The sequence below is a fragment of the Diuraphis noxia genome, unplaced genomic scaffold (genome assembly GCF_037042655.1).
Source record: "Diuraphis noxia isolate RWA-SAM2 unplaced genomic scaffold, SU_Dnox_SAM2 contig0001, whole genome shotgun sequence".
NCBI classification, from domain to species: domain Eukaryota; kingdom Metazoa; phylum Arthropoda; class Insecta; order Hemiptera; family Aphididae; genus Diuraphis; species Diuraphis noxia.
Window position 1 is genome coordinate 53,389,577 of NW_028301711.1, and position 14,078 is coordinate 53,403,654.

The 14,078-nt window shown below is 27.7% G+C and overlaps 1 protein-coding gene across 3 annotated transcripts in view; it reads left to right on the forward strand.

Moving 5' to 3' along the window:
* Positions 1 to 14,078, forward strand: part of Nt5b (5' nucleotidase B) — a 43,705-nt gene that overhangs the window by 15,155 nt on the left and 14,472 nt on the right. For all 3 annotated transcript variants that reach the window (XM_089217075.1, XM_089217074.1, XM_089217077.1), the window contains exons 2-5: positions 8,099 to 8,172; positions 8,479 to 8,596; positions 11,230 to 11,325; positions 12,016 to 12,162. In XM_089217075.1, coding sequence (XP_089073201.1) covers positions 8,099 to 8,172; positions 8,479 to 8,596; positions 11,230 to 11,325; positions 12,016 to 12,162 — 435 coding nt within the window. The remainder of the gene's footprint in view (positions 1 to 8,098; positions 8,173 to 8,478; positions 8,597 to 11,229; positions 11,326 to 12,015; positions 12,163 to 14,078) is intronic.

Sequence of the window (14,078 nt, forward strand, 5' to 3'; positions counted from 1 at the left end):
GTGTAAATGTTTTATATGATGATTAACGAAGTATAAACACTACACACCATCTTCGTTGGGCTATAAATAAATCTATATTTTGTTCCCATACCAACGCTGAAAAACAAATAAGTTTGTTGGATCTCGCAAAACACTTCCATTATTGCACGGCTATAATTACAATATTACCCTTAATCAAAATAACTTATGTCTAAACCCAACTACCTAATCGTATTATTTTTCTTGGATTATCGTGATTATCGCCCACAAATGATTTCCCGATTGGGTTACAGATTATTAGGACGTACACACAACGAAGAATGCCAGATCCCGTGGACGTAAGAAACCCATATAATATGTAATAGTGTATAGGTGGGCGAAGTTCGTTCGAGGCGAATCGAATCAAATAAACTGTTAATCATTGTAACAAATTTTGATATACACCATTGTACTTTCTGTCTTGTATATTTTTATGAGAATTGTATACATTTTCCGTTTCAGTTAAAAAGAATAAAGACTGTTGGTGTTGATATATTAAAAAAAATAGTATTCGATAATGATTCTTATAGACATTTTTATATAAGAAAAAAATTAAAAAAATTAACTGTAGTTACATTAAAATTGAATAGGTACATAATTTAAATTAAGTTTTTAAAGTACTATTTAAAATTATATTATATGAATGGAGTACGCCAGTATAAGGACGGAATTGATTTTGTTTGTACATGATTTTTTTAATCTGGGACGGAATTAGTAGATGACGTGCACCTACTATGATGTATTGTGTGCTATTTATCTTGGAACAAAATTTATATATAAAAAGTTCATTAAGATGAAACTAGCACAAACGATTAGCGCCCCCACCCACTCACAATAGCGTAATTTATCAAGAATGCTCTTCTCCTTTTTATCTTTATTTAATAATGCGTTTATTAAGTAAGTTGTACATGTAAGTTTACATAATATAAGGAACGTATTTCTACGTACTTTTTATACCATTTAAGGAGTATATTGTGGTGACATAAACTTATTATTTTTAACTATGAATGATATTTAAAAATAATAACTCGTTTAATACTATTAATTGTTAAGTATATAACATTTTTTTTAAATGTGGATGCGTCAAAGTTCTCTAACAAAAAGAGATTGAGTTATTATACTAAGTTTTATGTTTTTTAAGGATAATAAACCTTGCCTAATATTAGTTTTACATAAAATATAGAATACATGTTATACTCAGTTTACATAGTAGGTACTTATAATTACAAAATTTTTATAAACATAACATGATAATAGGTATATTAACTTAAATTAGAACAATTCGAAGTACCTTTACTGGTTTGTTCTTCTCTCAAGCCACTCAAACCATTGCACTTTAACTTAACATCCATTATGCTTGCTTATTGTAATTTTTTTTTGTATAGGTTGTATAAATTCTACTATAATATATATATAAAAAAAATTACAACAGTTAATAATCATTTATATTGTATAATATAATAATATTATGTTAAAAAGTATAATTTTGATATTATTGTTATTAAAGTTATTTATTTAACTCTTAAACATTAGTATTTATATTATAGAAGGTTGGAGAATAATTAATTTTTACTAAAAGCATGGGTATATCCAATACAATAATATATTTTAAAAATTACAAGTACCCACGAATAATATTTTTAAAATATAACAAAAAAATCATTATTCTTTGTTTAAATATCAAATAAATTTCGTCCATATTTAAATTTAAATAATATCTATACAATAAAACTAACTGTGCTGATATATATATATATATTTTTTTTTTTAATTTTATGATTACAGAAAGCAATACTTATGATAAATTTTACTATAAATGTTCAATCCTTAAGTATAAAAATCTGACAAGTTACCAATAAACTTTTAACTACTAAATAATTTGTAAATTTTCGAGATTTTAATCAATTTTATCAAAGTTTGAACTTACATAAAAACTAAAAAATTAAATTGAAAATTGAAAGTATCTATAATAGTATCAATAATTCGATGAGAATGCGTTAATTGTTACTGTTAATAAATAAATAAAACATCATTGTAAAATCAGTACATTCGTCACTTCACTCAGAATCTAAAACTAATTAAATTAAACCAGTTTTGTTATTTTTTAAGTATAGTTGAATTTATATAACCACTTGAGCATTTCAAATGTTTCTTAATTTATAATTTACAAGTTAGTAATTACTCCGCACTTCTTTAGAACGAATAAATCAACAAAAAATATTTACACAGAGCCTAAAAATGGTTGATTCCCATCGAAAACCATGTTTATAGAATGTCAAAACTCAATAAATTCCAAGGACTTGTATAATATATAATTGAATAATGTATTATATAGTATTTTTTTTTTTTTAGATTCTGAGCGGAGCGAGGAATGTATTGATTTTACAATGATGTGTGTTTTTTTTTGTATTTGTCATCAAGTTTTGGGGCAGTAAAAGTGCTTCGATTTTCAACTTTAGTACCTTGTTCGATCAGAAAGTGAATCTAGTTGGTACTTTGGGTGGTCAAAAGTAAAATATTCCCAATATTTTTCTAAATAATCGGGATAAACAAACTAAAAATTGGGGGTGGAGTGGCCGAGCGGACTAAGGCGTCTGTTGCCATGCACGCAGTCGCCGGTTCGAACTTCGGTCACGGCAGCATCGCTCTTTGGGAATTTCGCGACGTACATTTCCCCAACCCCACCCATTTTGATTTTTTAATTTTTTCCAACGCCAATATTTAGTGCTCCATTCCTGCTTATTCCTGCCGCATTCCCCAGAATTCCTGCTCAAATACCGCCCCCGCAATTACTGAAAAACTCCGGGTGGGGCGGGAGAAAAGTTTCCCCAGCCCCACCCCTAGTCGGAAATTAACTTTTTTATTTTTTTCCAACGCCAATATTTAGTGCTCCATTCCTGCTTATTCCTGCCGCATTCCCCAGAATTCCTGCTCAAATACCGCCCCCGCAATTACTGAAAAACTCCGGGTGGGGCGGGAGAAAAGTTTCCCCAGCCCCACCCCTAGTCGGAAATTAACTTTTTTATTTTTTTCCAACGCCAATATTTAGTGCTCCATTCCTGCCAATTCCTGCCGCAATTCCCAGAATTCCTGCTCAAATAACGCCCCCGCAATTACTGAAAAACTCCGGGTGGGGCGGGAGAAACGTTTCCACAGCACCACCCCTAGTCGGAAATTAACTTTTTTAACTTTTTCCAACGCCAATATTTAGTGCTCCATGTTTATACATATTTATAATTTTATAATTAATATTTTTTATTATTCAACTTAAATTATTAATTAGGTGGTTATACTTGAGTTAAAAATTATATATTCGTGTTTACGAATAATTACAAATTGGTAACTGATTTGTAAAACCTCAAGTTTCCTCAAGTCAGTTGTCAACTTTTTCTATACAATTATATTAACTAAAAACAAAAATATTTAATTAACAGAATGTTTTTTTTTTAAATTCTAACATATTTAATTAGTAACTAATAATCTACCGTAATTAGGTACCTACTTACTGTAATAAATACAAATCCAGTTTGAATGCATTGTGCAGCACACGATAATATAAAAAGTAATAAAGAAGAAGAAATAAAAAAAGTAATAATTCAAAAAATAGTATAAGTGTTAATTACCGATATTTAGTAATTATAATGTTAGAACATTAATTAATAAATACATTATATATATAATAATTTATTTACCTATGTAAATTTCATTTAAATGCATTGCATACACGATAATTGATAATATCATATCGTACTATATCGTACGCACTTTGCAAGGTCGATCTTTCATTCAAATTTTATGGTAAACAAGTGATAGGTGTTAAACAGTGTTGGTGTCTCAATTGGTTAGAATAAATAAACACGTATAACACGTATACCATATTATCGTAACAAACTATCATAAATCATCCATTTTGATTTTTGAATTATTCAATAGGTATATATTAAATAAAATAAAAAACGAAATAATTTAAAATATTATATAATTAACGATCTTCGGTAATAATTAAGTAATAACCTAACTGTAATGAACGGCCTTTGGGTTCGAAACATCGAAAGAGAATCATCGTTGATCATGTCTGCAGATAAATTCGATACTATTTTTATCTTTTCATTTTCCGTTCTTCTATAACATTTAAAATTTGATATTTAAAACAACGCGCCAAATGCCATAATTAGTTCACAAGGCATCATCCGGACTGCATAATAATTTTGAAAGTTTTAGTATGTTTAAAACCTAACAAAATAAATTGTCAATTTTCTTAAGATTTAATTATCTGCAATGATTATATTGTTTTTATTGCATTAAATCGTGCCATTAATTCTATAAACAATAAAATGTTGTGTCCTGATAATTTACAATGTCAAATATATCAATATAATGAGGTAAACGTTCCATTTTCTTCATACAAATTTATTCATTTAATATACAAAGAATTTTTATATGAAATAATAAATTATATTAATTATAAAATTATAAATACGACGTGTATACATTATAATTTAATTGATGAAGTCTTAAAAAACCTAAAAAGTGTATAATTATCTGATAAAAAAAGAGGTTATCTTATCTTTTATTTATAAACGTAATGGTTTTAATCAATTATATCTGTTATATTATTTAGGTAAATTTAAAGTTATAATGTACACAACTCTGCCTATTATGGGGGCAACTTAGTCGACTTAGTCGACATTTTTAAAAATTGCATGGTGGATAGACTATACATATATAAACATTTGGTGAAAATTTCATGTATCTATGGTCATTTGTTTTAAAGTTACATTAAAAACCAAAATCGATTTTGTCGAAAACTAATTGTGCGTAAAAATTCCCGTTTTCCTAAATTTTTAGTTTTAAATTGTAACAATAAATTATTGTTTACGTATATTTTAAATTACACTAATTTCGTTAAAGCGTGGATTTCGAATGTATTAGATTCTGAGCGGAGCGATGAATGTATTGATTTTACCATGATGTGTGTGTTTTTTTTTTTTTTTTTGTGTCTGTCATCACGTTTTGGGGCAGTAAAAATGCTTCGATTTTTGACTTCAGTACCTCGTTCGATCAGAAAGTGAATGTAGTTGGTACTTTGGGGGGTCAAAAGTAAAAAATTCTTAATACTTTTCTAAATAATTGAGAAAAACAAACTAAAAATTAAGGAAAACGGGAATTTTTACGCACAGTTTTCGACAAATTCGATTTTGGTTTTTAATGTAACTTTAAAACAAATGACCATAGATACATGAAATTTTCACCAAATGTTTGTATATGTATATTCTATCCACCATGCAATTTTTAAAAATGTCGACTAAGTTGAACTATTTATAGGCATATGCAATTTTCGATTATTATTAGTTTTTTAAAATTAATATCGATAAAAATGTATTTGTTGGGTAGAGAAGCTTGAAAATATAATACAAGGCTCCTAACATATTATTACAATAACAGTTGAAAATATTTAGTCACGGTTTTTTTTTATAAACTTTCAAAGTTTGAATTTTGACAAAATACGTAAAAATCACGAAAATTCGCAAATTAATTTAAGTTAGAAATTCATAAAAAAATTTTTTTAAATTTAAGATTTGAAAATTTAATTCAAGATTCCTTATAAGTTTGTCTATCTTTATCAAACAAACAAAAAAAATCCACTGGCAAATCAAATATTTTAATAAGTATTAATAATAAGTAATAACAATCTATAATATGTGTGACAAGGATATGTTGCTGAAAATCCCGGGTGGTCACCCATCCGGGAGCTAGCAACTGCGGCCGGTATGTACGCTCAGTGTGTTTCCGCAGATTGAGCGTACGACCTCGCCTCACCAAGCCACTTATATAGTATTATTATCGAAGAAATATCATATTGTTTTTATTATTGTCGTTATTATTATTGTTTTTATTATTTTTTATAGTTATGATAATTATTTGTTCGATATTTTTATTTCACCCGAAACAGGGTTGTTTTAAATCATTGTATATTATGGTGTGCCTATCATAGAACAAAAAAACTATATATTATTTGTGGCCTTGGGAATGATTTTTTAGTAATTAGTCGGGGTTGGGGAGTGCTATAATATAAATGCCTTTAACACCACCACTAAACACGTTAATAATTTAAAGTTTCTATGATTTTTCTTCGATTAGAAAGAATAAGAGAATTATCGCGTGTGCCTATGTTTCATAACAACATTGATTATTCCAGCGTCACGTCGTAGAAACGTGATGTTATTATTGTACGGTATAAGATTATATAATATTATTACGGAACTTTATAATTAATATTTTATACGTATTGATACATTCCTATATTTGTATTATTGATTTTTAATAGCGTTATGGTACAACGAAATGATAACGATACAATGTATTATGTATAATTTGTCTTGTATAGTTGTATGAGGTATTGGTAATGATATAGGCCAAACTTATTCGCATTATAGTATTTTTGTTATGATAATAAATAGAGTTATTCCAGTTGGATTGTTGTGTAGTTAGGGCTTAAATTGTGGTCAATTTTGACTTAAAATATAATGGGAGACCCAGTCGGATTACACACATCTAAATATATAAATCAATAATAAATATAATTTATAAACCTTTGAAGTCTGAAATTTTAAACTGAGAAGAATTTATAATAAAACATTTTTGTTTTTCGTTAAACATACAATAAATAAGTAACTACTTGTAACGATCAAAGGGACAACATAATTTAAAGATAGATTCGTTTTAAAAAATGTCCTTGTGCAAATTATAACTCCCTTTCAAACACACATATTACGTCAATGAAGGAAGGGGGAAGGGGGCAAAGCCTTATTAATAACATTGAATAAGCTTAAGAGAACGCTACAACCGCATGTGTTGCCTCTATCTTACAATCGTACTAGATAGCAAAAATTGTTTTGCGCTGAAAAACTTTACTCTCTCTGTATTTATAGTAGAATTACCGAAATTCAACCACGTATAGGGAAGAATTTTATCTGTGCTACAGCTATTTTATTTTTTTGATAGCATATAGATTCAATTAAAGTTATCAGTTTGAGAAGATAAGTTTTTGTATTGTTTTTTTCATTTAATTTATAAAAATGATTGGCTAATGCTATCAATAAAATAATAAAATTGTAGCACAATGCACAAATAAAGTTATCCCGCGCAAAAGAATTTTTACCATGTTATACGTTTGTAAGACGGAGACTACACATACGGTTTGATGTCATCAACATCTAGCAAATGTTTGGAGGGGTTCAGCCGCTCAGCCTCTAAATCCTTTCCTCTATTAGCGCCTATACAGTCTGTAATACTTAAATGTGCTTACTGTATCATATTGTATTATATATATATATATATATATATTTATAAAAATAGTTACGCATTTACGCTGTTCATAAACACATCATGTAATTATTAATGTGACTATAATAGTATATGTGCGAACTGTATAACATTTTTTTTTTCTTATCGGTTATTAAAGGCCATTATTAAGGCCCATTGCTGCAACACAAACTTGCTTTCATCTGTCTCTATCCTGTGCTATTGTTTCTCCATCTCGTATTCCTATCTCTGCTAAATTCTTCTCCACTTTGTCAATCTACCTTTATTTCGGCCTGCCTGTCCTTTCTATCTGTTAATACCAGATATTATCTGTTTGGATGCACTTATCTAAGACTTTAATAAGCAAAATACCGAAAACTGATGGACGAACACCGATAGTGATTAGAAAAAATCGTCAATTAATAAATAATATTGTCATTACCTATACACTATATTACTATAATATTGATTAACCCATCTGTGCGCATGTGTACCATATACTATTATTATTATTATAATAATATATTAACGAGTAACGTCGTAACGAACACTCTTAAGCTCGGCGCGCATGTTCGCATGTTCAGGTATTATTATATTATTATACACTAGAGTACTGTACAATATAGCTAGACGAGCTCCCGAATCAACCGATTGTGTAATTAATGATTTATCACACTCCCAACACGGAACGGTGTTTGCTATCGATAAACTGCAGCCGCCGGCCGTTTTCTAGACTGCCCGCACTAATGCAAACAATTAATCGTTTTTATTCCAGAATTTTCGTCAACAGGAGTCTGCACCTGGAGAACATCAAATTCTATGGATTCGACATGGACTATACGTTGGCCGGTACGCGATCGTAACATGGCATTTATTGCCTGTATTACAATGCATAAAATATAAAATATATAATTATAATATAATGCGTACCATCATTATTTATGATGTGCCTGTGCATTATAAATATTATAATATAATGCTTTGTCGATTTCGGCGGCTATTGTTATACTATAAGCGTCGATCTTGACGTGGACCTATAACGGGATGGAATGTGGGGTTGTTGGCAGGATATATTGTCATTACTGAATATACCTATGTCACTTTATACGGTGTTATTATAAACTCTAATTACCGTTGTCATCGTTGTGTTGGCAGAGTACAAGTCACCGGCCTACGAGAGACTGGGATTCGCACTCGCCGTCGAAAGGCTCGTATCTCTAGGGTATCCCAGTCAGATATTGCAGTTCGAGTACGATCCCATGTTCCCAGTGAGGTAAGTACATTCCTTACATGCGGACAACTATTATAGCTGTTTGGCTATATCTATTATAAAATTATATGGTCTAATACCTATACTTTTATGATTATTGCGGTTCGTTTCAAAATCAAGCATATATAATATTTACATTTAATATTTATAAGAACGGTGTGATTTTTGAAATCATTACTAATCAAACTTTGCTTATGCAAAGAATGGCATTAAATCTTATCATGTATAGGTTCGCGTATGATATGTCTGTATATTATATTTGGTTGTGCATTTAAGTTGTCTGTGTTATTTAAATTTTTTTTTTCGTAATAAATATCGATAATAAGTACTTATGTCATATCTATACCAATAATTTACATACTTGACTTAATTCTATAATAATAATTTAATAATATAGGTACTTTTGTAATTGTATCATTGTAAAATTAATAAATGCCCATACTTATACGATTTTGATAAGTTATTGATTTGTATGGATTAGGTACGTTATTTCTAAATCATTTATCGATAAAACTTTTCAAATTATACATGCAATAATAAAAATAATGTAGTTTAAAATTGTTTCCTGTAGTTGTTCAAATTGTTGACATTTAAAGAAGATTTTACTCAGTGGCTTATTTAAACCCCGCAGGTAGTTCAAGTTGTGGGACCACAATAATTTTATCATGACGTAAAAAAAAAAAACTAAAAAATTATTATTGGGTTTTAATCGAATGAAATCTCAAAAACTTCATTTAGCCACCAAATTTCACACGAGTTTCACTGATTCTACAAATTTGTATACGCTGTAGTTTATTTTAATGCCTTATGAATCAATATAATCAAGATAATGAGACTTCGGCTTTATACCTCCCACATGCTCGACATTTTAAAAAAAGTTTGCAGGAATATATTAAAGGTCCTTAACAAACAACGAATAAAGTTACAACAGTAATATTAGTATAGTAATATTTATTATTAATCTTTTTTTCACTCATGTCGAATTACATAAAAAATATAGGTACTCGTTTAATAATGGTTCATTAAAATTTGTGAAATCCTTGTTAGTTATAACGGTGTGAATAAATCTAACCTAAAGATATATAATCCAAGCACTGACAAATGAAAATTAATAACACTGTGAGAACTAAAAACATACTTCCGTTTAGTTTCCCCTCTCCAAGTCATCGAGTCGATTCAAAATCGCCGTCCATTTTTTGTAACCTAACCTAATCAAATTTTTATAATTTGCTACCTAATATTTTTGTTGCAATCAATGTTTTTATTAGTTTGTGTCTACTTTCACGATGTTCCTAAGTTGTCTTATTTCTAGATTGGTGCCTATATATTTTTTGACTTATGTTCAATTATATATGCAACTATACCTACAGGGTGATTGATTTATCATAAAACACTCATTATTTCAAAAAGTATTGATTTTTTTCAAAATATTTTTTTACATGGCTTCATGTTGTTAAAAAATCAACGTTTTTATTAAAAAATTATATTTTTAAATATTTTTTATCCTTATCATTTTTTATGTTTTTTACTTTTTTGAATGACAATATAGAATTTTAATTTCATATTCCAAAGCAGAATATTTTTCTAAGTATTTTGATATATAAAAATCGAATTTTAGGATAGTAGTTTATGAGTTATAGGTATTTAAAGTTTAGTTTGGCAGAGTGGAGTGGTACGGGGTTACCCCGCAAAATATTTGTCCACTACTCCGCTTCTCCGCTTGTCTAAACTTTAAATACTTATAACTTATAAACTACTAGCCCCAAATTCGATTTCTATGTATCAAAATACTTAGAAAAATATTCTGCTTTGGAATATGAAATTAAAACTCTATGTTGTCATTCAAAAAAGTAAAAACTTAAAAATTATAAGGATAAAAAATATTTAAAAATATATTTTTTTAATAAAAACGTTGGTTTTTTAACAACTTGAAACCATGTAAAAAAAATATTTTGAAAAAGTCAATACTTTTTGAAATAATGAGTATTAAATCAATCACCCTGTATAAAATGCATTATATGGAACTTAATATTTTCGCCACAAATAACTAGTATCCCATGGCGTGGTTAGCCCAGGGGAAGGACAGGTGGTCACTAATATTTAGGTTGCGAATTATAAAACTTTGATTTTAATTAGTTGTACAATATTGAAACCGATGTGACCACCCTAAGGGGTACCTACACATTTGTGAATGTTAAAATGTTCATATTATTATTAGGCATTTTAAAGTTGTTCTAACATAATATTAAATTAAATCCATAATATTTATTTTATCACCTTATTTACATAATAAGTAATAACATATTTTAAAAACAAAACAAATATAAATTATTGTTTTCCTGTTATTGGAAAATCTTACACTTAACTGAATTTGAAGTTTCTATATTTCTATATATAAATATATTTATCTATTATTTACATTGATTCATGATGTAAAAGCATCTAGCTTAAAAGTAGAACTATAATTTATAGTCTTAAAGATTTATAGACTATATATTATGTTTCAATTGTCGCATAATTTTGAAACTTTGTACAGGCATACAGAACGCAATTTATAGACGAGTTAAAATAATAGTATATTTTTATTAAAGTATTAATTTATTTCGTACCATGTCAAAACTTATTACTTTTTCTAGGGGCTTGTGGTTCGATTCGTTGTACGGTACGCTGCTCAAAGTGGATTCCTATGGTAACATACTCGTCTGCGTACAAGGTTTCGAGTTTTTAAAACAGTGAGTTATAAATTATAAATTATAGGCCGATTTCATTAATAGTAAACATTCATTATCTTAAACTCAAAAATTATTAACGTTTTAAAAAAAATGTTTACTCATTAAAAAACAATATTTTTGAAAATAAATAATACATTTTTATCGTCATCACTTTTGAAGCAGATTTTTTGATAATTTTGATGTATAAAAATCAGATTTAGGGATAGAAGCTAATTATGTATTGTTAAGTTTCGATTAATTTAGTGGAGTAAAGTGGCATTTGAGTATCCCGCATAATTGTGTCTACTTCTTCATTCATCTGTACATAAAATAATTATAATTAATTATGAAATGGTTCAAAATTTTGAGAAAAATATTTTGATTGGCAATAATTAACTGTATGTATGTTATTTAGAAAAAAACATTAAAAATATATGATTTTTCTTCTTTGTATATATATCTCTCTAATCACTTCAAATTATGTTAAAAAATGTGATGCTATACGAAAAAACTATTGTTTACTGTTAAACTTGGTACAAAATTGAAAATATACTTATCCAAGTTATTCTGTGTTAGTGCGATATCTATATAAGTAACCTCCGCCTACATCAGTTTTTGAAGTTTTTCACATTAAATTTAATGTAACGTAATTAAATTTAAATTTAACACATTATATTATATATTATAATAAGTATGTTTTTTTACCATCAGTTCTCAGGTGTACGAATTGTATCCCAACAAATTCCTGCTACTTGACGAGTCCCGGGTCTACGTGCTCAATACTCTGTTTAACTTGCCAGAAACGTACTTGCTGGCCTGTCTAATAAACTATTTTACCACTTCGCCTAACTACTCAAGGTTTGTTATATTATGCTGCCATACTTATTGACTTATATATTTTGTGTATTATATACGGTTATATACAGGGTGTCCCTTGAGGATATACCCGTTAACCGTAGAGTGGGATGACTCACCGCTCGGTTAAAAACTAGTTTTTACCGCTCTATCTATAAACTAAAAAAATTAATAAAAATCGTGGGATTAATAAATATGAAATTTTATGAGGTTATATTATTTATTTTTCAAAAATTAAAAAGTTAAAAAATAATGTTTTAACTTTTTTATCATACAAATTTACTCAATTTAAAAAAATACAGGTTGCCCTTGTCCACACGAGTCTATAAAAAAAAAATCAGATTTATGATATATTTTTATCATCTCAGGAGATATTATAATTGGTAAATCCTCCCGGAACACCCTGTATATATTACTTATGTATATTACTTTGTTACCGGTATTGAATTTTTAAATCTTTTTTAACCTCAAGATTTTTTAATTAAAGTCATGAAAAAAAAGTGATGTTGAAGAAATTACTTTTTACTTTTTTTATCATTATTATTTTTTAATTTTTTTGAAAACTTCAATGCATAAAATAGAACTGCGAACAAATAGTTATATTGCATATAATCAAAATGTAAATAATTTAAAGTTACTTATAACAGTTGTAACTAATGATCTACTCGTTAGGAATTTAATTTAAATTTATAAAAAGGTAGGAATGAAATCAAAAATGTGAATTGTCATTCAAATAATTAATAACTTATGAGTAAAATATAGCAAGTAAAAAAAACTGAATAAGTATATCTGCTGTATCTACTATAGTAAATTTCTAGTGTATCTAATCATTAAGTATAGATTGTAAATCAGTGTGTAATCTTGATATGTAATAAATTTTAATTTAATAAATTATTGTTTACGTATATTTTAAATTACACTAATTTCGTTAAAGCGTGGATTTCGAATGTATTAGATTCTGAGTGGAGCGATGAATGTATTGATTTTACCATGATGTGTGTTTTTTTTTTGTGTGTGTCTGTCATCACGTTTTGGAGCAGTAAAAATGTTTCGATTTTTGACTTCAGTACCTCGTTCGATCAGAAAGTGAATCTAGTTGGTACTATGGGGGGTCAAAAGTAAAAAATTCTTAATACTTTTCTAAATAATTGAGAAAAACAAACTAAAAATTAAGGGAAAAACGGGAAATTTTACGCACACTCATTTTTCGACAAAATCGATTTTGGTTTTTGATGTAACTTTAAAACAAATGACCATAGATACATGAAATTTTCACCTAATGTTTATATAAGTATATTCTATCCACCATGCAATTTTCAAAAAATTTCGACTTAAGTTGAACTATTCATAGGCATTTCAAATTTTCGATCATTATTAGTTTTTTTTAAATTAATATCGATAAAAATTTATATGTTTGGCAGAAAAGCTTGAAAATTTAATACCAGGCTCCTAACATATTTTTACAATAGAAGTTGAAAAATAAAAGAAATACATAGTCACAATTTTTTTTTATAAGCATTCAAAGTTTGAATTTTTACAACATATTATGTAAAAATCACGAAAATTCGTAAATTATTTTATGCTAGAAATTCATAAAAAATTTTCCTTTTATATCTAAGATTTGAAAATTTAATACAAGGCTCATTATATATTTTTACAATAGCAATTGAAAAATAAAAGAAATATATAGTCACAATTTTTTTTTATAAGCATTTAAAGTTCAAATTTTGACTAAATACGTAAAAATTACGGCAATGTTCAAATTATTTTAAGCTAGAAATTCATAAAAAATTTTCTTTTTATATCTAAGATTTGAAAATTTAATACAAGGCTCATAATATATTTTTACAATAAAAATTGAAAAATAAAAGAAATGCGTAGTCACAATTTTTTTTTTACAAGCATTCAAAGTTTGAATT